Source organism: Alternaria alternata (genome assembly GCF_001642055.1).
Source record: "Alternaria alternata strain SRC1lrK2f unplaced genomic scaffold CC77scaffold_20, whole genome shotgun sequence".
In the NCBI taxonomy this organism is placed as follows: domain Eukaryota; kingdom Fungi; phylum Ascomycota; class Dothideomycetes; order Pleosporales; family Pleosporaceae; genus Alternaria; species Alternaria alternata.
In genome coordinates this window covers 732,160-755,982 of record NW_017306209.1, presented here as the reverse complement: position 1 = coordinate 755,982, position 23,823 = coordinate 732,160, and the positions used below count along the sequence as shown (strand labels likewise).

At 51.7% G+C, this 23,823-nt stretch overlaps 10 protein-coding genes across 10 annotated transcripts; 5 read left to right on the top strand and 5 right to left on the bottom strand.

Moving 5' to 3' along the window:
* Positions 1-351: 351 nt before the first annotated feature.
* Positions 352-6,238, top strand: CC77DRAFT_1064875 (acetyl-CoA synthetase-like protein; the record flags this gene model as incomplete). Its single annotated transcript, XM_018528767.1, has 9 exons — positions 352-1,156; positions 1,202-1,553; positions 1,601-2,436; positions 2,485-3,785; positions 4,311-4,381; positions 4,436-4,619; positions 4,672-5,153; positions 5,201-6,042; positions 6,120-6,238. The coding sequence occupies 9 exons, from the start codon at positions 352-354 to the stop codon at positions 6,236-6,238; spliced, it is 4,992 nt and encodes a 1,663-aa protein (XP_018382436.1).
* Positions 6,239-6,580: 342 nt separating this feature from the next.
* On the top strand, positions 6,581-7,763 carry CC77DRAFT_371184 (hypothetical protein). Its single transcript, XM_018531409.1, has one exon. It carries the CDS (start codon positions 6,822-6,824, stop codon positions 7,680-7,682), a length of 861 nt encoding a protein of 286 aa, XP_018382435.1. The 5' UTR covers positions 6,581-6,821; the 3' UTR covers positions 7,683-7,763.
* On the bottom strand, positions 7,764-10,075 carry CC77DRAFT_370814 (hypothetical protein). The gene is made up of 3 exons (XM_018531407.1): positions 9,820-10,075; positions 9,243-9,730; positions 7,764-9,189 (listed from the first exon to the last, which is right to left on the bottom strand). The coding sequence occupies exons 2-3, from the start codon at positions 9,701-9,703 to the stop codon at positions 7,845-7,847; spliced, it is 1,806 nt and encodes a 601-aa protein (XP_018382434.1). The 5' UTR covers positions 9,704-9,730; positions 9,820-10,075; the 3' UTR covers positions 7,764-7,844.
* On the bottom strand, positions 9,718-10,491 carry CC77DRAFT_370784 (hypothetical protein). The gene has a single exon (XM_018531404.1). It carries the CDS (start codon positions 10,252-10,254, stop codon positions 9,766-9,768), a length of 489 nt encoding a protein of 162 aa, XP_018382433.1. The 5' UTR covers positions 10,255-10,491; the 3' UTR covers positions 9,718-9,765.
* On the bottom strand, positions 9,949-11,441 carry CC77DRAFT_996710 (hypothetical protein; the record flags this gene model as incomplete). Its single annotated transcript, XM_018536489.1, has 3 exons — positions 9,949-10,685; positions 10,738-11,167; positions 11,218-11,441. The coding sequence occupies 3 exons, from the start codon at positions 11,439-11,441 to the stop codon at positions 10,359-10,361; spliced, it is 981 nt and encodes a 326-aa protein (XP_018382432.1). The 3' UTR covers positions 9,949-10,358.
* A 937-nt stretch (positions 11,442-12,378) lies between these two features.
* Positions 12,379-14,629, top strand: CC77DRAFT_370839 (MBOAT-domain-containing protein). Its single transcript, XM_018531408.1, has 3 exons — positions 12,379-13,397; positions 13,446-14,051; positions 14,109-14,629. The coding sequence occupies exons 1-3, from the start codon at positions 12,563-12,565 to the stop codon at positions 14,579-14,581; spliced, it is 1,914 nt and encodes a 637-aa protein (XP_018382431.1). The 5' UTR covers positions 12,379-12,562; the 3' UTR covers positions 14,582-14,629.
* On the bottom strand, positions 14,378-16,008 carry CC77DRAFT_371296 (hypothetical protein). Its single transcript, XM_018531410.1, has one exon. The coding sequence runs from the start codon at positions 15,662-15,664 to the stop codon at positions 14,678-14,680; it is 987 nt and encodes a 328-aa protein (XP_018382430.1). The 5' UTR covers positions 15,665-16,008; the 3' UTR covers positions 14,378-14,677.
* On the top strand, positions 15,963-17,967 carry CC77DRAFT_1023765 (acetyl-CoA synthetase-like protein). The gene is made up of 2 exons (XM_018525726.1): positions 15,963-16,196; positions 16,244-17,967. The coding sequence occupies exons 1-2, from the start codon at positions 16,160-16,162 to the stop codon at positions 17,887-17,889; spliced, it is 1,683 nt and encodes a 560-aa protein (XP_018382429.1). The 5' UTR covers positions 15,963-16,159; the 3' UTR covers positions 17,890-17,967.
* A 108-nt stretch (positions 17,968-18,075) lies between these two features.
* Positions 18,076-20,228, top strand: CC77DRAFT_371298 (ribosome biogenesis protein Sqt1). Its single transcript, XM_018531411.1, has 3 exons — positions 18,076-19,252; positions 19,328-19,714; positions 19,795-20,228. The coding sequence occupies exons 1-3, from the start codon at positions 18,244-18,246 to the stop codon at positions 19,818-19,820; spliced, it is 1,422 nt and encodes a 473-aa protein (XP_018382428.1). The 5' UTR covers positions 18,076-18,243; the 3' UTR covers positions 19,821-20,228.
* A 1,875-nt stretch (positions 20,229-22,103) lies between these two features.
* Positions 22,104-23,540, bottom strand: CC77DRAFT_370803 (hypothetical protein). Its single transcript, XM_018531406.1, has one exon. The coding sequence runs from the start codon at positions 23,301-23,303 to the stop codon at positions 22,308-22,310; it is 996 nt and encodes a 331-aa protein (XP_018382427.1). The 5' UTR covers positions 23,304-23,540; the 3' UTR covers positions 22,104-22,307.
* Between the last annotated feature and the right edge of the window lie 283 nt (positions 23,541-23,823).

Here is a 23,823-nt window from a genome sequence, read left to right as displayed (position 1 = left end):
GCTCTAATAGCTATCCACATCATCTTCAATTAATCAACCGTTGACATGATGCGCTCCATGCCTGCGCGTGCCTAGGTGAACTTCCATGTCTTGGTCAGGAAGCAGGATTGGGAAGTGGCATTGTCTCAGACAGACTTGGTGCATCGCGTCTTAGTCATGTCCACATTTCAGCTCTTGTGGCCGTGCGCTGTGGCGCATGTGCGACAACTCCGCCAACGACGGCCCTGCATAAAGCTCCAGTCTCTCTCAAGCCGCTTCCCAAGGGCTCTATTTGTCGCGCCATGTGGCATGAATAGTGACATACTACAGTATAACTGACAATCGCTTTGTCTCCTTGGCCGGCCCGAAGCCATGTTCAACATCTCAAATTTGGTGCAGAAGGCCCAGCAGTACATCGAACCCACGCTCAATACCATAGCCGCTCCCGCATCGACAGACCGCCGACCCTCAAAAGCCACTCTCTTCCGCTACCAGTTCCGGCTCCCCGACTCGCAGAATCCCCTCCAGGAGATCACCGCTGAGCTCACGCTTCAACCCCACCATTCCACGAGGGGCCCCGGCGACGTCACATCTGAGAAGGAGCGCAGCCAGGGCAACCACTATGTGGGCAAGCTGCACCTCAGCGAGCAGTATCTCTGCTTCTCTACACAGGGCTCGAGCTTTGCCAATACCGCGAGCCTGAGCTCTTCCAGCAGCTTCACGGGGCAGACTCATGGGGCGGGACCTGCGGGCAACGGTTTCACATTACCACTATGCGGCATACGACGGGTAGAAAGACTGCATAGCCAGAGTTACATGTTCGCGCTCGCCATCACGACGTGGAACGGCATACCAGACTCAAAGTCGCAGGCGCCTGCTGGCCAGAAGCTTACGATCCAACTCGCGGGGTCGCGACAGGCATGCGAGCGCTTCTGCGATGCTCTGAAGAAAGGGCTGCGGGAGGGAGTCAAGGAAGTGGATAACCTGCGCAAGGTTGTGGGGCAATGCTACTCCGAGTATCTTCTCACAGACGCCGAGGAGAAGAAGGCCGGGGAGGATGGCAAGCAAGCGCGAGAGCATCCAGATACCGGCCTAGGCATGATCTTCAAGTACCCAGGCAACGCGCGGAAACTCAGGGACGCGACAAAGATACGGCTGTGGCGCGAGTATCTCAGAGGTATATCCGCTCAGCCCGCGCAGTGACATCGCTGACATGTAGTAGACAACGGACGAAGCGCGACCCTCATCCGACAACCCACTTTCCATAAGCTCATCCGTGTCGGTCTGCCGAATCGATTGCGAGGCGAGATGTGGGAGCTCACGTCCGGTGCCTTCTTCTTGCGCCTACAGAACCCAAACCTCTATACCGAGACCCTACAGAAGTTCTCCGGGCGGGAGTCGTTAGCCATCGACGAGATTGAAAAGGATCTCAACAGAAGTCTGCCAGAATACCCGGGTTTCCAGAGCGAAGAGGGTATTGGTCGGCTCCGACGAGTGTTGACGGCATACAGCTGGACAAATGAGGAGGTTGGTTATTGCCAGGCGATGAATATTGTGGTCGCAGCATTGCTCATGTATGTGTACCCCTTGATGCGCAGCTTCTCCCACCTAACAGACCAAGTTACATGTCCGAATCGCAGGCCTTTTTCCTCCTTTCCGTGCTGTGTGACCGTCTCCTGCCCGGCTACTACTCGCAAACCATGTACGGCACCTTGCTGGACCAGAAGGTCTTCGAATCGCTGGTTGAGAAGACTATGCCCATACTATGGGACCATCTGGTCAAATCAGACGTACAGTTGTCCGTTGTCTCATTACCCTGGTTTCTTTCGCTCTATATCAACTCTATGCCTCTAATCTTTGCTTTCCGCGTTCTTGATGTTTTCTTCCTCGAAGGCCCAAAAGTTCTCTTCCAAATCGGCCTGGCCATCCTGCGCATCAATGGCGAGGAGCTGCTCGATGCTGCAGACGATGGCTCCTTCATTTCAGTCTTGAAGTCGTACTTCTCAAGACTCGATGAGTCCGCCCACCCCAAGTCAGAGAATCCTAAACTGCGAGCTGTGACTCGCTTCCAAGAGCTCATGGTAGTAGCATTTAAGGAGTTTGCTGGCATTACCCAAAACACCATCTCTGAACAGCGAGCAAAGCACAAGGATGCCGTGCTTGAGAACATCGAAAGTTTCGCTAAGCGCACGTCGATACGTAATCTCGGTCCCGATAGCAAGAAGCTGAGTGTGAATGACCTCGGGTTCCTGTACGACAAATTCTATGCCGTGCTGTACGAACGACAACAAAGAGCAGAGATCATGCAACAAGAGGCCGATCGCAAGGCAAAGGCGAGTAGGATGAAGGCGACAGAGGTTGTGACTGGTATATCTGGAAGTGCGGAGAAGGGCCGTGTGGCACTCGGACCTAGCCCTACACAAATGGATTACGATGCCTTTAGGGAATTCCTCGCTGGTAAGTTTGAAATATCATTAACCTGCGTGTTTACTGACCGTGACTCAGGTATCGCGAAGTGGGCAATTACTGATTCGCCGAGCTCCCCACCGGAAAGTAGTGGTACCCAGTCTCCTCACTCGTACTTTGGAAACAGCTTGAGAAAACGACCACCAATGTCCCCATGGGGATCAGGGCCAGAGCCAGCAGACCATGAGTTTATGCGACGCTTGTTCCGACGCTGGGATGTAGACATGACCGACTCGTTATCGCTGCAGAACGTTGTCACTGGGTTTGCGCATGTCAAGGGTACCAAAGACATCATGTCCAACATCAGCTATTTCTTCGAACTCTACGATGACGATGGCGATGGCAGGGTGGATCGGGAGGGCATCTTGAGGATCTCAGAAGCCCTACTGTTTTTGTCAAGGCGAGGCGTCCACGACCCGACTCCAAACGCGTCTTCACTGGACATAAGTTCTACGGCAGGCTCAGAACGTGTCGGTCGAGACGAACAGTTCTTGAGCAGCGTCTCCGCCTTCATTCGGCATTGCTTCGAATATGCCGATCCCGATCATCCATCGAACCAGACGAATAAAGCCGTCGAGCAGGTTCAAGAAGAGGTCGACAACTTTGCAATTGGCGATGATGACGAAGAAGATGACTTGATCGACTTTGGCTCTGAGCCAGCAACACCAAAAGCCAAAGCGACTACGTTCGAGAAGTCAGAACAAAACCCACTGTCACCAACGCCATCGAACCACACTACCGAGTCAGACGTTGCAGAGCGCAATGACAAGGCCAAGTCGGCAAACCTTGCGCTGGATCCGAACAAGCCTCTACATATAACCTTGCCTACTTTCCGCATGGTCATCCTTGCAGACGACGCCTTACTGAACTTCTTCGAAGTTGGGTTTTCATCATCTTTCCGCCTGGCCGACGAGACACTCTCGTCAGGTTCCAGTTTCCACAACCTCACCACTTTTGCGAATGCTGGAAGACAGGGCGGTGGAGGTGGCGGATTGGGTGGCGTTGTTGGCGGCGCCGGGGCTGGCGTTGTGCCACCTGGAAAGGGCCTGCGAGGCATGCTCGACAACATCGTCAACGACGGCATGCGTGTCGCGACTGAGGTCAGAAGAAGATACGATGAAGCACAGAAGGAGCTGGACAAGGAGGCACGGCATGGACGCGAGGATGAAGAAGACGAAGAGGAGGTTGATGCGAAAGATTTAGACCTGTTAGAAGGTGCAGAGACGGCAGATGTGGGTGCGTCAAAAGGAGAAGCACCGCAAGAACTCTTGTCACCTACAGGTACTGGGGAGGAGATTAAGACGGCCAGAAACCGGTCGGCTAGTGATGCGAGTAGACGGGTACTTGAGTTTGAGAGGTAGCATTTGGGACACGGTATGAGTGGTCTTCTTGGAGTCAGGAATCATCTCAGGGCCTTACTTATGGTCTTCCCCATCACTAGATTCGTGTATGAAACCGTTTGAAGCTATTTGCTGTTCGTTGTCTCTCAACAACCATGTCTGATGTCTCGATGGGGGAAGCCCCACCCTTGACGGCTAGCTATCCGACGTAAACCGCGTGTCTTTAGCTTCCTACAGCTACCCCGCAGAATCATGTACTGGCCCGCGGCTCAGTTCCGAATGAAGCCCACTAACCAGCTTTCTCCACACCGAAAACGATCTCACGATGCACACATATCTCTCCTTACATCCGATGCATTCTCCGTGTGAAGATGATCCGGTCGCTCTTTGCTCGTGCTGCAAGGTCCCCTAAATCTACCCATTGCGCGCGACGAGGTCTCCTTACACAGGCATACAGTGTTGGACCTACTGAGGTATCTTCCGAGCTTTCCGATGATGTGATTGTAGAGACTGACGTTATAATAGCCGCCATTGCTGGAGAAGACTGTGCCGCAGCACTTTGCGGGGGTTGTGAGGCAACATGGCGACCGTGACGCGTACATGTTCTTCCCAATGAAGCTCCAAGGACGAGCTGGCTAACGTTTAAGTAGAGTAATATCACATCACCAACGCATACGCTTGACCTACGACGCGCTTGATCGCGACTCGAACAAGCTTGCAAGAGGACTGCAGAAGCTTGGTGTGAAGAGGGGAGACCGAGTTGCTGTTAGCTTGGGGAACAATGCTGAATTCGCTACTCTCACATATGCGCTGTTCAAGCTCGGCGCGATACTGGTATGTAGAGTTCGATTAGACGAAAAAGTAGTTGCAGCTAACAGATACATAGGTACCACTGAATCCCTCGTTCAACGCGCCCCAAGTCCTTAACGCTATCAACCATCTCGACGCCGCACATCTCATCATCGGAGCCGAAACGAACCTCCCTCGCAAAGAACCACGATCCAACATCTCATTCCTCACGCACTTGATCCCCAATCTCGCCGGCTCGAGCCTCGAATCCGAACTTGTTCCATCGCTGAAGAATGTCGTGCTGGTAAACAACGCGCAAGGGAGAGTGGATCTGGACGAGTACAGGAGTTTAAAGAGGTACGAGCACGTCATCGAAGATGGTGGCCAGGACAACGCGTTTGAAGACCAAGGGTTACATCCAGACGACATTGTGAACATTCAGTTTACGTCTGGGACGACGAGCATGCCAAAAGCTGCGTGTTTGAGTCACAAGAGTATCTTGAATAATGGCAATAGCATCGGTGACAGGATGCTGCTGACACCAGACGACGTCGTGTGCTGTCCGCCTCCATTATTCCAGTAAGTTCTCGTGGGTCTCAGCATCAACATTACCTGACCCTCCGTAGTTGCTTTGGATGCATTCTCGGGTACATGGCTACAGCTACGCATGGCAGCGCTATCGTATTTCCAACCGAAGCCTTCAACGCCCTCGCCACACTCGAAGCCGTTCGCGAATACAGATGCACAGCCCTTTATGGGGTACCTACCATGTTTGTAGCCGAACTTGAGCTGCTGGCTCACGGTGCCGTGCCTAAAGATGGCTTCCAGTACCTCAGAACCGGCATCGCAGCAGGCTCTGCGATTCCTTCTGAACTCATGCGCAAACTACACAAGAACCTGAACTTGACCGAGCTAACAATCTGTTACGGCATGACCGAGACTTCTCCCGTATCAGCTATGACCACCACGGATGACCCTATCGAGAAGCGTATCGATAGTGTTGGCCGTCTCCTCCCGCATGTTCGTGCCAAGGTCGTCAATCCGTCAGACTGGTCGCGAACCCTCAACGTAGGTCAGCGCGGCGAACTCGCCGTATCGGGCTACCTTGTAATGAAAGGATACTGGGGCGACACAGCACGCACAGAAGAAGTTCTGCAGCCAGATGAAGACGGCAGGTTGTGGATGCACACTGGTGACGAGGCATCCATGGATGAAGAAGGCTATATCAAAATTACAGGCAGGATAAAAGACTTGATCATCAAAGGAGGCGAGAACATTCATCCTCTGGAGGTAGAGAATTGTCTCTTTGCTCATCCTGCTATCAGTGAGGTTAGCGTTGTAGGCCTGCCGGACGAGCGTTATGGCGAGATCGTTGCAGCGTTTGTAGTCAGACATGCGGGCGATGAAGGGAACGTGACTGCAGATGAAGTGAGAAGTTGGGTCCGGGAGAAGTTGAGCCATCACCTAGGTAAGTCGATGTATGCCCAGGCTTCTGAAGCTTAGACTCTGGACCCGAGTAAGAGCGACGCTGACTGCAGGATTCAGTGCCGAAGTATGTATTCTGGGTGGACAACTATCCCAAGACCGCCAGTGGAAAGATACAAAAGTTCAAATTAAAAGAGCAAGGTATCGCATTGCTACAGGAAGGGAAAGGATTGGTCTAATCCGCCATAAGCCTTACGCCCTGTAATGAATCAATTCGTACGATATAGCGGACCCGATGACTAATTCGCAACAGAGACTTTCCTACAAGCTGCATACTCTAATTTCAATACCTTCCTGGCCCCAAAGTCCGGCAAAAGTCCTCTAACTAAGCTCCTTCGGGTTTATCCAATCGACTAACGACATGGTACAGTACTTTATGCGAGTGAGATTAGGTAGGTGGGTCGGTTTATCCTGATGCATGTAGCCGAGGGCTTTGTGTAGCTTAGGATTACCTTCCTTTCCCAACATGGTCAAGAGTGCCTGCGAGAAAATTCGTTGCCGATACTGTGCATCACTGCGGGCACTTGTGTGGTGTCGGGCGAAGTTGGTCATTAATAAATGTACATGTTGCAGCTCGCCTCACATTCGAGTCTGTAGATTGACCGATCGCTAAAACTCAACGTCTTTTAGCGCAGATACGTCTACATACGTTTTGTTTGACTCGTACAGTACTCCTGCCTCTATTACCAATCTGTCCGAAACGATCACCTCCTACTGGCGGATTGGGTCTTTCGTTAGAGTCACGGCAAAACAAACGCCAAGATGTCCCAACCAACCAACACAAAGACGCCTACTCCCTCCAACCCCTCGTCTCTAAAGCCCCGCTATGAGATACGTAAACTGGAACCTAAACACATTCCCTGGGCCACAGCAATTCTGGCTCACAGCCATGCTTTCCATTCATCAGTCTGGCAGTATATTTGGCCAGACCGGGTACTCGGCCGCTGGGCCTTGAAGGGTGCTTCACAGATGGAATATCTCGTAGAACACCAAGTCAACTCTGGGCTCTCATACGGTGTCTTTGACACGGAATACAAGTTCAAAACTAAAGAGGCTGAAGAAGTTGGTGGGAAATTGTTCTGGGATGCGAATGAGCCAGAAGAAGCTAGTGTGGAGCAAACCCAAGGACGCAAAGCAGAAGGCATGCGATTGCTCCAACAGATGGATTTTCCGTTGGTCAGTATAGCTCTATCGTACGATGGATTTAATGGGCTTGATCCCGCAAGGATGGGACCGCTGCTCAAATTGTGGCCCGAGTTTACTGTGTTGTACGGTACTCTGGAGAAGCGCGACCCGAGAGATCCTTCGGAGTGGAAACCTACTGCACCGAGGCAGGTGTTGATGCGCAACGCCACGTCTACACGCCACGACTATGAGGGCGAGAAAATTGCGTCTGGTGCGGCGCGTTGGTTGAGGCGCGAGGCAAAGTTGATGGGCTTCCGAGGCATTCAGATCGAGTGTATGGCGAACGCTGTGACGTATCTTTGGAGTGATGGTGTTGAGGATCCGTTCAAGGGAAGGGTGATTAGTGAGTTTGAAACTGAGACTCTCGAGATTGAGAATGGGGACAAGCCGTTTGGGTTAGCGAAGCAGAGGGTTACCAAGTGTTGGGTCGACCTATAAACATGGTGGTGACTGAGACGGCAATGGAGAAATAATACATGAAAAGTAGACGGGCAGTATATTATGTGATGATTCTTATCAATCAATGATGTTGCCTTGGGATAATTTTGGTGCGTAGAACTATCGTCAAGTCATAAGATAGAACTGAACGAACTATGACCTTCAATGCTCTGGTACCGTCCATTGCTCAAGCAGCACATCAACGACGTCTCGGTCGCCTGGGTCAAAAGGTTCTTCGATCTCGAATATCTGTTTTCTCTTCTTCTCCTTCTGTAACAAAGTACTGTATGCACCTTCGAGACCGACGTCTAGAGTACTTCTTATACGGCGTATCTTGTTATCACGAGGACTGTCGGCTTCTTGCTCCGGTTTATCATCCGACGGAGGGCGCACCACTGGGGTGCGCGTGTCGTCTGGAATCGATGGTGTCTCCTGGGCGTGAGGGTTCCTCTGACGAACGGCATCCGACACAATGGGACGCGACCGCTTCCGCTTCTGGGTGCTTCTCAATGATCTTGTCATTAGACTTCCATCTTCAGGTAATCTTCCTCCATCAAACTCTTCAAATCGTGATCCCTCTTTTGTTGAAGTCCCGGACGTCGTTTCCTGCGACTGCTGATGTGCATGCTGATGGCTCTGGGCATTCGGGGCAGGTGATGTAACTGGGCTGAAGTAGGCACCCGGTACGGTGGATTCAGGGATCTGAAAGCGCGCATCACAAGAGGAAACTGCTTCGGAGTTCATGTTTGGTACGATGTGATTGAAATCGAATTGGAATCTTTCTGGTCGCGGTTCGTTCAGGTGTTGTCCTGGTGGAAGCGGTGACATTGGTTGCTGCTGTTGAGGCACTACCGGAAATGGCGTGCTCTCAGACCCGACATGAAGAAAACTATCAAAGTCAAAGTTCTCTAGGGTGCCCTCTTCCATGTCACCCAAATCGAATGCATGATTGTATTGGTTCGAAGACCGTGTGGCCGGAGACCCATACCTTGACGGACCCATGGCTTGAGTGACATTGATACCTGATTCAAACTTGCGGCAGAAGCGTTGGTAGATTTTGCGTACGCGTCGCTTCTGGTGGGGTTTTTGGTCGTTTTCGAGGCTCTTTTGAAGCACTATAATGCGCCTGAGCAGTTTTGTAACGTGCTTCGCCGCTTTTGATAGTTCCTCTCTGGATATATGCTCATCGTCTTCGTCCGTCGTTGTAGCGTCGCTGTCGGAGGTATCGGCATCGTCTATGGCAGAGATATCGATAGTGACAGTGTTTGTCTGGGACTCTATGTCGTTCTCCAGAGGTGGCAGTTTCATGGTTTGAGCGTTAGTCATGAGCTCCAGTGTTGGAACACGGGAGGCGTTGCTTGATCCTTGAAGAGTCTCTTCGTCGTCGATTGCAACACCGCAAAATCTGCTTTCTAGAGCTTGTAGGCTTTTGATTGAGTCCTGCTGCCGTTGGTGCAGTTCACGAATCTTGTCGCGCTCTTCTTCTATGACGCTCTTTTCTATTTTGCTACGGCTGCTGTCAGCTGCATTTCATGCGCGGCGATGGAATTCTTGACTCACTCTCGCGACTGACCTTGCGCCAGTTGCAACACATGCAACAAGAGTACAAGGCTGTTCTTCAAGCTTTCTAGCCTCTTCCGATGTAATTCAACCCGCTGCTCTTTCATCGGCCATGCCAATTTACCCATCATACTCAGGGTCTTCTTTCCGTCCTTTCCTGTCTTCCTTCTCTTCTCCACCATCTCCGATAGTTCGTCGAAAACGCCCTGGCACTTTTTGATTATGTTGTGGCCGTCCTGGACAGCTTTCTTCGAGATGATCGACTTTGCGTCCTCAGACTCAAACACCTTTCCTACGCTTTCGAGCGCGTTGGAAGTGAGCTCTACATCCTCGGCGATGTCCCTAATGTCTTGGTCTGCTCGGGCAGCTGAGCTCGTGAAGTTGTATAATGTGACGCTGAGTTTGGCTCCAGCCCCCGCGATCTGAATGATGCTAGCTGCAAGGCCCACGACTTCGGCCATTGTAGGGTAATCGCTGTGCAAGCATTACTAGTGTGTTTATAAGTATCGTGTCGTTGTACTGATCATATGGAGGGCGAGGATAAAGGTGGTTCAAGGTCAGGGTAGGATCCACATACAGGCTGAGCCCCTGCTGCGGCTGAGGCGCATGCTGCATACCTTGCATGACTTGTTGTGGGGGCCGAAGCGAGCAACTGCATCATCCTACGAGATGTGTAGGGGCGCCAGCATTTCAACTGTAGTTGATTACCGCATGCTTCAAGTACGATGAGGCCAAGCGTCACTACGTAGGCAATAGTGTAGATGCTCTCATTATGTGTGCTTGCTGGTCTTGATTCTCGAGGATGCACTCCACCGAGCAACACTGATACTGGCCCCACCTCGGCCGATCTAGCAAGACGAGCTCCTCTTAGTAGAGGATAATTAACACTTTTGCAATTTTTTTCTGGCGATTTATAGAACGCATGTCGCGTCCCTTGGGTTGGATAATTGGAAATCGTGCAGAATGGTTGAAGAGTGGTTCTGGAAGTAAAAGACACAAAGGGTGTAGACATTACGTTCCGGAGCTAGATTTTGGGTATATGGTGGAACAATATCGTGGTGTAGAAAGAAAATACATCAGCGGCACAGCACTTGTGCCCCTTCGTCCATCATCTTCTCATCTAACATGTACGAGTTCGGGGGTTTGCTGGTAGTAATCCTGCTGGCCATTGCCATAGGCGTACGTCGCTTGCTGCTGCATAACAGGCACATATACTGGCTCGGTCTTCTCGATCGTCTGGCTCCAGGAGATGTGTTTGGCGATGCACATCAGAGTCACAAAAGTCAGGATTTGTGACAGTGCCGAGATGAACGACAGGGCAATCATTGCCTCATTCGAAACAGAAGATTCATAAGGCCAGAAGTAGAAGGATGAGAATACGATCCCTAATACGGAGTAGACGAATAAGGTGATATAAAGAGCCGTTACCCAGCCGATGAGGTCCTACAAATTTGTTAGCGGATGCAATAGTAGACCGTTTTTGCCGTCAACTTACGCCTCCGGGTAGGCGTCGTGATCTCAATGCAGAGACATTCGACAGCGAAATGGCCGCAGAGATGATGACGCTAATCAACCATAAGATATCGACTGTGAGGGAGAAGGCTCGTGCAGTGACCATCGTGAGAGCAAAGTCGAAGTTCCAGTACTTGCTGCTTATCGAGACGTAGCTGGAAAGTGCCAAGTCCGCGATCATGACAGCGGCCATGACCCCAATGATGATCCAAGACACGGTCTTAGATCCGGAAGATGTAGTTTCGAGTTGCTTAAGCAGCATAGAGTTTAGGATGTAGACGAAAATGACGAGCAGCATCCAATTAGCCAGGCGGGACATGACGTTGGACGCTACTGATAAATTCAGATAGTCGTCGACGCTCAGGTCACTGCACTCATACATGAGCTCGCCTATGAGAACCAAAAGGCGCGAGCTTAGAGAAGTCAGCATTTATGAAGTCTGTGATGCAGGAGTCAGACTTACAGAACTTGGAAGAAAAGTGCTACAACGAAGGGTACGCCGATCAATTTCTTTCCGCCCTCGCTCTTCCTGCGAACGAAGAATGTCGCGATGGAGAGCCCCAGGAAAAGGACAAGGAATACCACATCGTATGCGAGGCTGGCTTGGGCAAGTGGTGACGTGAAAGCTCCCGAACATGTTGAAGTCATATATCCAACGCCACTACCACCCCCGCGTCTTGGTGCCATGATGAACGTTGTGTGTTAATGCAAGCGCAAATCTGGAGGTTCAACTGTCGTTGCGGTCGCTGGTTGGAGGCTCCGGGAATATAGGGACACAGTTGGATGCTCAAGAGATGATGAAGCGCAACTTTCGCAAAACACGGTTCACGGCACTTGAGAGTATTTCAGCATTATCGTCTGCATGCTATGTTCGTGCTGCGCCTCTTAACAGCCTGCATTGTTCCCGTAATTCTCATTTTGCGAATAGGATCAGGGGCATTCGAGGCGTCGCTAAGCCATTCAAAGCACTTGTTGGCCGCCTTGACTGGTCCCACAAGGGTGGAAGCGAGGGTGCGCGACATTCGATGGACGCCTTAAATGGGACCTGCAGCCTCGGCGCGTAGGGTCGCAGCGTGTCAGTCCATGATCCCAGTGGTTCTGATGAAGTAGATACTGAGGGCACGGCGATTCTTTGTCGCACCGCTAAGTCCTGAAATGCGAAGGGGAGAGCTGATTAAAGAGACCCCGGGCAAGAGTTTATTCCGACCCCGATCCCGAAACGGCCGGGCTGTGTTGAAGCTAGCAGCGGTGTGCGGGTAGTCGGAGGTTTGCGTGCGGCGGCTTAAATATCGAAGGCACGGTAGGTTGCAAAGTGGGACGATGGGTGGGACAATGCGACGAAGCCAAGGCGCCCCTCCAGGGACGGCGAGGTGGCTGGAGAAACACGTGACGTGGCGGACACGCGAGCGGATGAGCTTCCGCGACGCAGGGCTCGGCATTACATCATGTACATCTTCATCTTTGATTAAAATATGAAAACCACTTCCCAGCAGCTGCTATTGACGGGCACCGGTTCTCTCGGAGACGATCTGTCAGCTGTCTTGGTTTATCTCACCAAAACCTGCCTGTCGTCTTACATCTGGTCGTGAATTCGCAAAGTCCGCCCGTTCCGATGATTCCGTTACAAGGGACCCGTGCCACAGCTTCGTTTTGACAGCCACGAACATCCAGATCGACATCAGCCAGACAGTATATATCGCCAGGCTTCCGTTCATCAATAAGCCAACCCTCGAACCATAAACAACGCGACATCAAAGTTAGAAAGCCAAGGCACCCATCTGACACCGCAGACGCATGAGGGATCGGCAATGACACACGTACTGCAGGGACTCTCGACGCGACCGCCACTCAGCAGTCAGGATACGTGGACGGCCAACGCTGCATCGGAAACCTTGGACGTGGACGGCGCAACGAATTTAAAATCTCAAGATGATGAGCACGCAGGAGAGTCACGAAGTCAAAGCACCACAGCTATTCCGTCTGATGACAGCGGTTCAGAAACGCAGTTGGTCGAAAAGCCAGGAAGCAGGAGAAAGAGTATCCAAGTTGTGCTAGAGCAATCAGGCAAAAAGGGCGAGTATACCTTCACGGCAAAAGATCCAGTTTTCCAAGAGGTTTTGCAGTCCGGACTGCGGCGAGAGGCCGAGAAACTGAGCGGAAAACTCAAGGGCAAGCCAAGGGATCTTGTCTTTACGCAACAGTTTACCACATTCGACCGTCAAAATGCTTCCGCTGCGCATTCTCCATTCCATGGGTTTTTCACATTATTCTGGATCGCGATGGCTCTGCTGCTTGCGCGAATAGCAGCAAAAAACTACAGGACCAAGGGCTCCGTATTTGGGGATGCAGAAATTCTGCATTTGATGATCGACAAAGATTTGTTTGTCATGTTGACAACGGATGTGGTAATGTGTGTGGCGACCAGCTTCGGCTTCTTTCTGCACAAGGCCATAGCCAAAGACTATTTGACGTGGAACGGCTCAGGCTGGCTTATACAGTCTCTGTGGCAAACATTCTTCACATGTACCATTATTTGGGTCACCTTCTGGCGAGATTGGCCTTGGACCCACACCGTCTTCATCGTTTTACACGTCTTCGTACTACTGATGAAGCAGCACGCCTACTCTTTCTACAACGGTTACTGTATGTCATGTGATCAAACTTGGCAAGTCTTGAGCTAACTATCAACAGTATCACGGGTGTATAGACGACGCAACCTGTTGCGCGAAAAGCTACACCAGCTCGATGACATCAAAGCGAAAGAGGGCCCAACCCAAACGTCTCCTCCAGCTGAGGCGCTGACAGCCTCTGGTGTCAACAGCTCTGACCAAGGCGAGTTGACACAGCGAGGAAGTGTTGGCCCGAAGTACTCGACGAATCTCTCGAAGGAAGAGTCGGAGATTGCATCTATTGGGCAAGCTATTGAAGCTGGAAGCCCGCTCGATCCAGAACAGATTGAAGCTTTCCGACGCGTGCTCAACACTGAGATTACAATCCTCGATGAGGAACTACGCGGAAAGTGTACCACAACGGACAACGTCTACCCAAATAACTTGACGTTCTATAACTTCGCGGAGTGGACGTGTCTCCCAACGCTTGTCTACGATCTAGAATATCCTCGCCAGGAGCGCATAAATTGGTGGTATGTCGCCGAAAAGTCGGCTGCCACTTTGGGAGTCATCTGGGTTATGATTGTCATCTCGCAAGCATACATCTACCCTGTGGTCGTTGAGACTGTGCGGCACAGAGACGCTGGCATGTCACTGGATGAGCGGTGGAAGGAGTTCCCGTGGGTTGGTAAGTGTTGCACTATCAAGAAATGATGAAGTCTTGGCTAACTAGTCTGCCTAACAGTATCCGATATGCTCTTCCCCCTCCTCATCGAACAACTTCTCAGTTGGTACGTGATATGGGAATGTCTACTCAACGTACTGGCAGAAGTCACCAGGTTTGCTGATCGAGGTTTCTACGGCGCATGGTGGAACTCCGTGTCTTTCGATCAATACGCTCGCGACTGGAACCGACCCGTTCACAACTTCCTGCTTCGACATGTTTACCACTCTTCAATCTCTTTCTTCCATCTGTCCAAGATGCAGGCGACGTTCTTTACCTTCCTGCTGAGCGCTATCGTGCATGAGGTCCTTATGTTCTGTTTGTTCAAGAAGGTCAGAGGGTATCTGTTCACATTCCAGTTGACACAACTACCATTGGCGGCGTTTAGCAAGACGAAGTTTATGAAAGGACGGGATACGTTGGGGAACATCATCTTTTGGTTTGGTCTCTTCATTGGACCCAGTGTCATCACCAGCCTGTACCTAATCGTTTAGACGTACTAGTACGTGGTAGATTTAGAGGTCTCTTCATTGATTGTTACGCAATTTGCTCAGCGCTGATTTGTGTTTCTCTAATTGGGACTGAGTTATTCAATCTTCTGAAGTATTCGCACCCTTGTTCTTTCCCTCTCTCAATACTTCCAACACCCGTCGTGTCAGCCTGTCGCGCTGACTGACGTCTATAGTGCCGTATGCGTCCTGAGATTGCCGGAATATCTTTTTCTCCCACCCATCCCCGACGTTCGGCTTTCCAGAATCTTGCCAGCAATCTTGCACGGTACCTCCGATATTCTTGAAGAAGCCTTCCAACCCAGCCGGTCCGCCGCCAGCATGATAGCTCTTGAAAGGCCCAGCAATCGCCCATCGCGGCCCCATACTACTCTCCACAATGCTATCCAGTTCCTCTACTGAAACGACTCCCTCGTCGACAAGATGAACTGCTTCGCGTAAGAGTGCAAACGCCAGTCTATTCGCCACAAAGCCCGTTGTTTCCTTCTTGATATGTATTGGCACTCTTCCACGGAGAGTCCAGAACTCCTGCGTTCGTTGGATGACCTCTTTTGACGTATCTGGCGACGGAACAAGTTCCAGCAATGGCATAATGTGCGGTGGGTTATACGGGTGTACTACCAGTAATCTCGATTTGTCCTGCATGTCTTGTGCTTGCTCTGACGCCGGTATTCCGGACGTGCTACTCCAGAATAGAGAATGCTCAGGCGCGTGTTTCTCTACATTGGCCCATAGTTCTTTTTTGAAGGCTAGATTCTCTGGACCTGATTCCTGGATGATATGTGCGTCTTCCACGGCTGATTCGAGGGATGTAGCGATGCGAATATTGGATATAGCAGCTGCTGAAGGCTCTTCTGCGAAGAATTTAGGTAGGTTCTCCTCGACGTATTCATCGACATTTGACCGGGTATCATAGATGGTGAGCTGAGAAGGGCCAAGTAGGTGTGACAGGTGGAACGCGGCGAAAGATAGACCAATAGTTCCGGTGCCAATGAGAGTGATCCTGAGGTCTTTGTTGCTTTCTACCTTCAGGATAGGGTCGTGTTGCGATTCTTCTGTCTCGGACATGTTGGTCGTATAAGTAATGTTTCGCTTCGTCGGGTCGTAGTACGATGTGTGCAAGCTGCAGCGGCCACAAGAAGCTACTGCATCTAGACTTTATGTGCGAACGATTCCGGTACTCCGACTGAGTCTCGAGACTATAACGATCTGCTGTGTGACAATGATGCGGCTCTTACCTACCCTGGCTTGGATGTTACCCGGGAGAACGTCAGAGGGTATGCCGATCTTTGCTGTTTTCGGATGGCTCGGTTGCTGCTATAACCCCGCCTTGTACCTATCCCCGCTCCACGATCGACTCGAGTGGTGCGAATCCGATAGGAATGGGCGCGCCGAGGAAGGGTGATGACGGTCACCTATTAGAAGACATGGACGCAGGATTTCCGCTTGTAAGTCGTCCCTTGTCCTGACCGTTGCGACTTTGGCATTTGCTTCCTCGTATCCACATCACCGATCATAAGGCGCGCCTTGCTTTGTAGCTGTTGACGAGCTGATTGTATCAACATGGTGATCTTCAAGTCAAGACAGCCGCCCATCGACTGTTCGTTTCCACTAGTCGCCACGAGACCGCATTGCTAACACCAATAGTGCCCACCGAGCTAACAGATTGGGACTGGCTATTCGATTCTGCCTACTCACCCATCAACAAATATGCACCGAATGAACTTGCTGGGTTCCAAAATGCGATTACGAAAGAACGTGTGAACTGGGCTGATGTCAAGAAATACTCGACGTACATCTCTACGGCGCTTGTCAAGAAGTATGGTCTTAAAGAGGGCGAAACGGTGGCACTCTTCAGCCAGAACACGGTGTGGTACCCAGTAGCCATGTTCGCGGGACTCCGTGTAGGAGCAAAGATTAGCGGTGCTAGCCCGGCATACAATATCGAGGAAATGACTTTTGCGCTAAAGACTGCGGATGCAAAGTTTCTTATGACGACGCCAGGTAGTATGGAAATTGCTGCGGCGAGTGCAAAGGCTGCAGGTCTACCGCAATCGAATGTTTTCTTGCTAGAGGGCGAATTGCCGGGATATACCACCGTTCAAGATCTGATCCGTACGGGAGAGTCGTATGGCGAGTCTGGGCAGACACCAGCTTTCAAACTACCGCCCGGTAAAAAGAACAAAGACGTCTGCGGGTTTCTGTCCTTCTCGTCAGGAACGACCGGATTACCAAAAGCTGTTATGATCAGCCATCAGAATGTCATAGCGCAATGTCTCCAGGTTCAGCAGATTACGCCAACAAACCAGAAGAAGATCATGGCCGTACTGCCGCTTTTTCATATCACCGGACTGGTCCATCAGATGCATCTCCCTGTTCTTCTGAACGCAGAGGTCGTCATGCTCCCGCAGTTCACGATGGAGAAGATGCTCGATGTCATTGTTGAGTATAAGCTGAGCGAGCTGTTGCTAGTTCCACCGATCCTTATCAGACTAGTGCGCGATCCTTTGGTCGACAAGTACGACCTTAGCCATGTCACACGCTTTTCGTCTGGCGCAGCTCCACTGTCAGAAGAGATCATCCAGCAGCTCCAAAAGAAGTTTCCCAACACAGGCTTTAAGCAAGGATACGGCATGACAGAATCGTGTTCGTGCATCACTGCGCATCCACCGGAGAAGTTCTTATACAAGTACGCGCACTCAGGTGGTGCAATCGTAGCCTCCACCGAGGTCAAGATTATCAAAGACGATGGTACTGAGGGCGATGTTGGCGAAGATGGTGAAGTGCTGGCTCGCGGTCCGCAGGTCGTAATGGGCTATCTCAATAACGAGAAGGCTACTCGCGACACTTTCGATGCCGACGGTTTCCTCCATACCGGTGACCGGGGCGCTATCGACGAAGAGGGCATGATCCACATCTCTGATCGTATCAAAGAACTCATCAAAGTAAAGGGCATTGGCGTCGCGCCGGCTGAGCTCGAAGATCTGCTTCTAGGCCACCCGAAGGTCGAAGACGTTGCAGTGATGAGCGTGAAGGACGATTACTCTGGTGAGCTTCCGAAGGCTTATGTTGTCTTGAAGCCAGGAACGGAGGAGAGTACAGCTATAGGAAAGGAAATTATTGAGTATGTCAAGGAGAAAAAAGTGAGGTACAAATGGGTGAAGGAAGTAGAGTTCATCAGCGAGATACCGAAGAGTCCTTCTGGTAAGATACTAAGAAGAATTCTAAGGGACAAGGAGAAGAGTGGAAAGTTTGGCATTGTTGTCAAAGATGCGACAAGGGCAAGGCTTTGAAGACCGAAGACTGCGCCATAAGTAATAAAGGTAGACCGGTTCTTCACGTTGTAATATAATACAACACAAACCAAACGGTATTGTTTTTCTATATCTTTGGAAGTCGTGACGTTTGGTTATACCGCAAAGGAGATGGTGGTGGTGAAGATGACAAATGACGTGTGAGGGGTCGGCGTTGTGCCCCTCCGACGGGGTTTTGGGCAAAAAAAGTTCCTCCCGAAGGTGCAATTCGACATTTCTAAGCAATACACTACGAAGACTCATATAACATCGCGCATACTGCAGTGCGTATTTTGTACACGTCCTGTACCTACTATTCCCCCTGCAAAAATCGTTATCGAGCAAGCCCACAACATGTCAAGCACAAATCCCACGTCGAACCAGCCTCAACACGATGAGGACGACATCGATGTACACGACGTAGACAACACACTTGACGCCGAGGAAGCCGAGGAAATTGTAGAGGACGATGGCGACGTTCCCATGGACTCAGACGACGAGGGCGACGAGGGTCGCCAAGAAATGCAGATGGAGATCAACCTACAAAACGACTCGGTCGCGCATTTTGACCAACACAAGGACAGCATCTTCTGCATAGCGCAACATCCAGTGCACCACGAGATCATCGCCACAGGAGGCGGCGACGATGTCGGCTACATTGTCGACGTGTCTTCGGCGGCAGCAGCGCAACCGAGCAGCGACGGACAACCCACCGAGCGCGACGGCCTGAAGAGCATCTTCACACTAGACGGACACAAGGACTCGGTCAACGCCATTACATTCACTCAGCCAAAGGGACAATTCGTAGCGACAGCTGGCCTGGACGGCAAATTGCGTGTTTGGCAGGGCGTTCCCGACGGCAAGAAGTGGAAGTTCCTAGCAGAGGCGCAGGAGGTTGAGGAGATCAACTGGGTCGCCCCGAACCCGTCGCCCGACCACCCCAACGTTATCGCGCTTGGCGCGAACGACGGCTCGGTATGGGTGTACCAGATCAGCACAGAGAAGAACAACGAGCTACGGGTGCTACAAGCTTACTACCTCCACACCGAGACCTGCACTGCCGGCACATGGTCACCCGACGGTTCCCTCCTCGCTACCATCTCCGAAGACTCGAGTCTGTACGTGTGGGATGTATTCGGTGATGCTGCCTCCCAGGGTCTCACAGCGACTACCGACTCGCAAGCCGTGGTTGGTCTGACAGGCCTGGACGAGCGTTTCCGTGTTGAGGGCGGACTATACTCTGTCGGTATCCCGCCATCTGGCGCATTCGTCGCAGTCGGTGGTCCCGAAGGTCAAATCCGAATCGTCGGTCTACCGCGCCTTTCCCTCGCCGCGCCCGCCCAAGCATCAACATCGTCGAGTGGTGGAGGCGCAAAGAACAAAGCTGGCGGAGGCAAGCAGGCTGGTGCCAAGGGCGGTGCGTCATCGGCCGGTCAAGCTGGACAGATCCTGGCCAGTCTCCAGGCAGGAAGCGACAACGTCGAGTGCATGAGCTTCTCCTCCGCGCCCCTCACCCTCATGGCCGCCGGCAACGTCGACGGCTCCATCACCCTCTTCGACACCGCACATCGCTTTGCCGTCCGAAGGCGGATAGAAGATGCGCACGCCGACGAAGAGTCCCCACAGGCTGTCGTCAAGCTCGAGTTTGTCGCCAAGGAAGGTCCAGGAGGTTGGTTGCTGACGAGCGCGGGATACGACGGTGTCCTGAAGCGATGGGATGCACGAGGCGGAACAGCTGCGGCTGGAAAGGGCCTCGTAGGCGAATGGAAGGGACACAGGGGAGGCGGTGAGGGAGGAGGTATCATGGCCTTTGTACAAGGAGCTGGTGAGGCAGTTGTCACAGCTGGCGACGACCACGTCGCGCTAGTCTTCAAGACGCCCATCTCACAGTAGACACTTTTCCAGCTCAATGTTCAGGAAACACTATCTGACCTGGTATACACGAACATCTCACTCACCCATACCGTTCCGTGTGCACGTTATCGGTTCCTGGCTACCACATACAACACAACGCCGAAAACCCGAATCAAACAAGTATGAAACCACCTACCCAAGCACGACCGAACAATCTCACAAACACGTCTGTATGGCCCCGGGTAACGCCTCCACTACCATCAACACTCTTTCCATAAGTTGCTTCATCTGGTAGGTACTATTGGTAGCGGATATAGCTTGCTGGCGGTCGTGTTCTAGATGTGCTACACGCTACGGGGCAATGCAGGGCGTATGTGTGGGGGAGAGGGGGGAGTTTGAGCCATGGAAAGCCTGTGAGAGTACGGATGTGCGTTATTAAAAGGATGGATATCCACGTCTTGCACTACATGAACGCACCAAGGGAAAGATGGGAAGTTTGAGAGGGCTGGTTGTGAGGGGCAATTAGATAGACTAAAATGGTACATTCAATTACACTAACAGTTTCGGTATCTGTACAACTTCGAGTGCTTGGGCAGGACTACGTATGGGTACCTCGCCAGATTGACTTGACTTTTTTCGTCTATAATACAAGGGGACACAGCAATGCCCAATAACAACTCAACATTCTCTCTCTCGTAGATAAGAATGTCGACCCAATCTATTCATGAAACCAAAAACACGGGAAGTCGTCGTACCTCACGGGTGCAGTACCCGTCTTCCCTCCTTCGCTTAGGCATCTGGAGAAGGAATGGATCGTCCAACGGCACATGTGATGCGCGGCACAAACGTCCGCCGCGAATCCCGTACAGAGGAACAACTGTGAACCCTGGAACATGTTGTCTAGACCAGTAACGCCACTCTGTCGCGGATTTAGCTACTGTGAGTGTAGTAAACAAATAAAAAAGGCTTTTCTGTTAGGGCAGTTTTTCGTAGGACACGGGCAGTTGAGTTTGGTAATGCCTTCCAAAAACAGAGGCACCGTCATCTCGCTTCCCCTTCCCCTGCTACACATGTCGTTCTCAAACGAGAGGTCTCCGCGGCAACCTCATCCGCCGAACCTTTTTTCTTTCCAAACCAGAAAATCCTCTTTCGGACCGAAACGAGGAGCATTACGCGAGATAGGAGAATGGGGTGATATGACGCAATAGCAAGACCCCGTTGTCTCTGTTTCCAACGTGTCCGATGCACGAGGGGCCAGAGACCAGGAAAAGGTGCGGAATTCTGAGCACGCTAACCCAGGGTGAAGCAGTGGCGATTATCCCGGACATCATGCCCGTTGAGCAAATTTGAAGATCGCTAGGCGATAAAAGCAATTTCTCCGTAACTAATGGAGGATCATTCAGCAGGAAACTTTGTGCAGTTGTTGGTACTGGCGGAGACGGGCTGAGGCTTTCGTCATAGCTGAATGTATGGTTCACTTTTCGCTACCATACGAGAATACTACAGACCAATTGCGTTTTGAGATGAGCACACAAAGTTCAACTTCGTATATGTGCATGACTGGTTTGTTCCTACAGTATACTCCTAGGAAACTTCCGCGATCGAGCATATGGTTCACTGGTATGTATCTATGACATGCACCTGGCAGTCTCCCCCGTTGAACCTCCACTATATTGTGAATATCTGCCGCTCGCACTCGGCATTAGACATCATTCTTTTGGAGCTAGAGAAGTAAGTTAGGTTCACCGTGTACTATGGACTCGGGTTCTCTGTGGGGTATAGATTGCTAGTTTAGGTGCATGTATGTCCGGCATGAACGGGGCTGCCGCGCGGGACAAAGGACCGTTGTAGAAGGCCCGAATCAGCCTGTGGTACGCAACGCGTACTAACGCTGACAGCAATGAGGTACGCGAGAAGTTGGAATCTTGAACAGTGTTGGACTTCGTGTGCTCCGGAGAGACTTTCCGGGAGCCAATAAGAGTGGTCACTTGATACGTCATCCCTGGTTGCGGCTGACTTGACGTGTGACAAGAAGTGGGGACTGCTAGACGTAGCGGGTAAGCGAGGCGCGATCAGAACGACAGGTCGTGGGGCAACAGGATGCGTGTTGTTGGGACCTGAATCGGTCAGGATGGCCAGGGAGGAATTGCAGACCATCACACCACAAGGAAGACAGTATGTTGATCAAGGTACCGTTGATGTATAGCCAACTACTTGAGAGAGATGTCTAGTAATGATCCCTCCACGTTTTGCTTTATTATGTGTAAACAGTAAACTCGTAGGCGGTGAAATATCTATCCCACCTCTCGTTCAAACGCCATGTCATCAGTCGTGGCCACTGCAGCTCAAACTAGCTGGTCATTGCAGCAAATGCAATAAAGAAAAGAAGAAGAAGCTTTTAGTTGCTCAAAGTAGGGCAAGGCCCAGGGGTATCGTGAAGTGATTGGAAGAAGTGAGGAAAACTTGCAACCCAACAATCTACACTCGGTATCGAAGAAGTCAGGGTGGTGTGGGATGCGTTAACAATAAAAGGCCTTGAATGCGAGAATGTTCAGGTTGGCTTCCTATGCCTCCAAATCATCCATGTCTTCATCGGTAAAGTCCTTGAGGAGTTCGAGGCCGCCAAAGTCATCGGCATCACCGGAACTCATGGATCCCATACTGGTCTCCCGGGCATGTTGGTGAGCGGTGCTGGGGGAAGCCATGACGGGGCTGTGATTGCTGTTGTTGAGCCGTGGTGTGGCGTGGTGGCCAGGCATACCAGGTGCAGGTGCATCCATACCGAGAAGGCCACCAGCACATCTCGCTAGGTACTCGTCGATGGCCCAGAAGCCACAGCCGGCGTGGGCCAGTACTTCGTTCTTAAGATCAAGGACTTCCTCACGTAAGAGAGCGACATTCTCCTTGAGCATCTTGTTCTTTGCGGAGAATTCGCGTGCGCGGCCTTCGAGGCTGTTGATGTACTCCTTCTTGCGCTGCCTGCATTTGTGAGCAGCGACACGGTTCTTCTCGAGATGGGTCTGTCGGGCCGAAGAGACCTGGAAGGGATAGCCGTCTGCAGTGTAGGCCTCAATCATCTGAGGTTGCGACTTGGGCCTTCCCCGCTTGCGCTTCGGCGGCTGGGGGTTGCCGTCGGCATTGTCTTGGTGTTGCGGGACGGCGGCGCTAGGCAGTTCACCGGCAACCATGTCCTGATTGGCCGAATCATGGCGACTAGGGCGTTGTCGCTTTGCGGGCGACATGTGTGGCGAGGGTTCTTGCTTGGGCCTTAGGGCGGTCTCGTTCCGCAATTCGTCGACGGGAATTGAGCCTTCGCGATCTTCGCGATTGGGCTGAACTGGGGAGTGCTCTTCTGGCGGGGTGACTTGACCATAGCGCTCCATTGTGGCGTGTGTAAGCAGGGAAGGTGGAATGGAGAAGGGCTGCTGGGGCGGCATAGAGGTGGGATTGCTGAAGTCAGTCGCCCACTTGGCTTGCTGTGGGCTTGCGTTGGACTGTTGCATGGCAGTGAAAGCATCGCCAGCCCAGTCAAATGAATATGACTGTTGGATTGCTGTCATGGTGGATGGCGGTGTGTGTTGCTGCTGTGAAGTGATGGTGATGGTGTGGTGTGGTGTGGTGTGGTGGGGGAATGTGTCGTGCAGCCTGAGGCTGGGGCCTTGTTATAAGTAGGAGGACTGGCAATTGCAGAGCGGAGAAAAGGACGAGAAAGGGCAGGTGAACGTTGGTTTCGAAGGAGCAGATTTGGGCAAAGCGGATGGGGACGGAGAGGTTAAAAGTACCGCAGAGGGAAGATCGCCTGGCATGGGAATTCAAACAATGGGGGCTTTGGCAACATGCGGAACTGAGGAAAGCGATTTGGACGAGCAGGGGCAGGGACAGGGGGTCATGCGATTGGTGTGTAGCGCGCCGAGTTACGTAGTGTGCCTTCCAGATCGACGATGTGTAGGGTAATCGTGGCCCAGCCTGCGCCAGTATGGGAAACGCAGGCCTGGATCTCGATCCTTTTGTCGCAGCCTGCAAAGCTTTCCCATCTATCGATTTGCACTCCGTGCTGACTTTACTGTGTTTTGAATATGC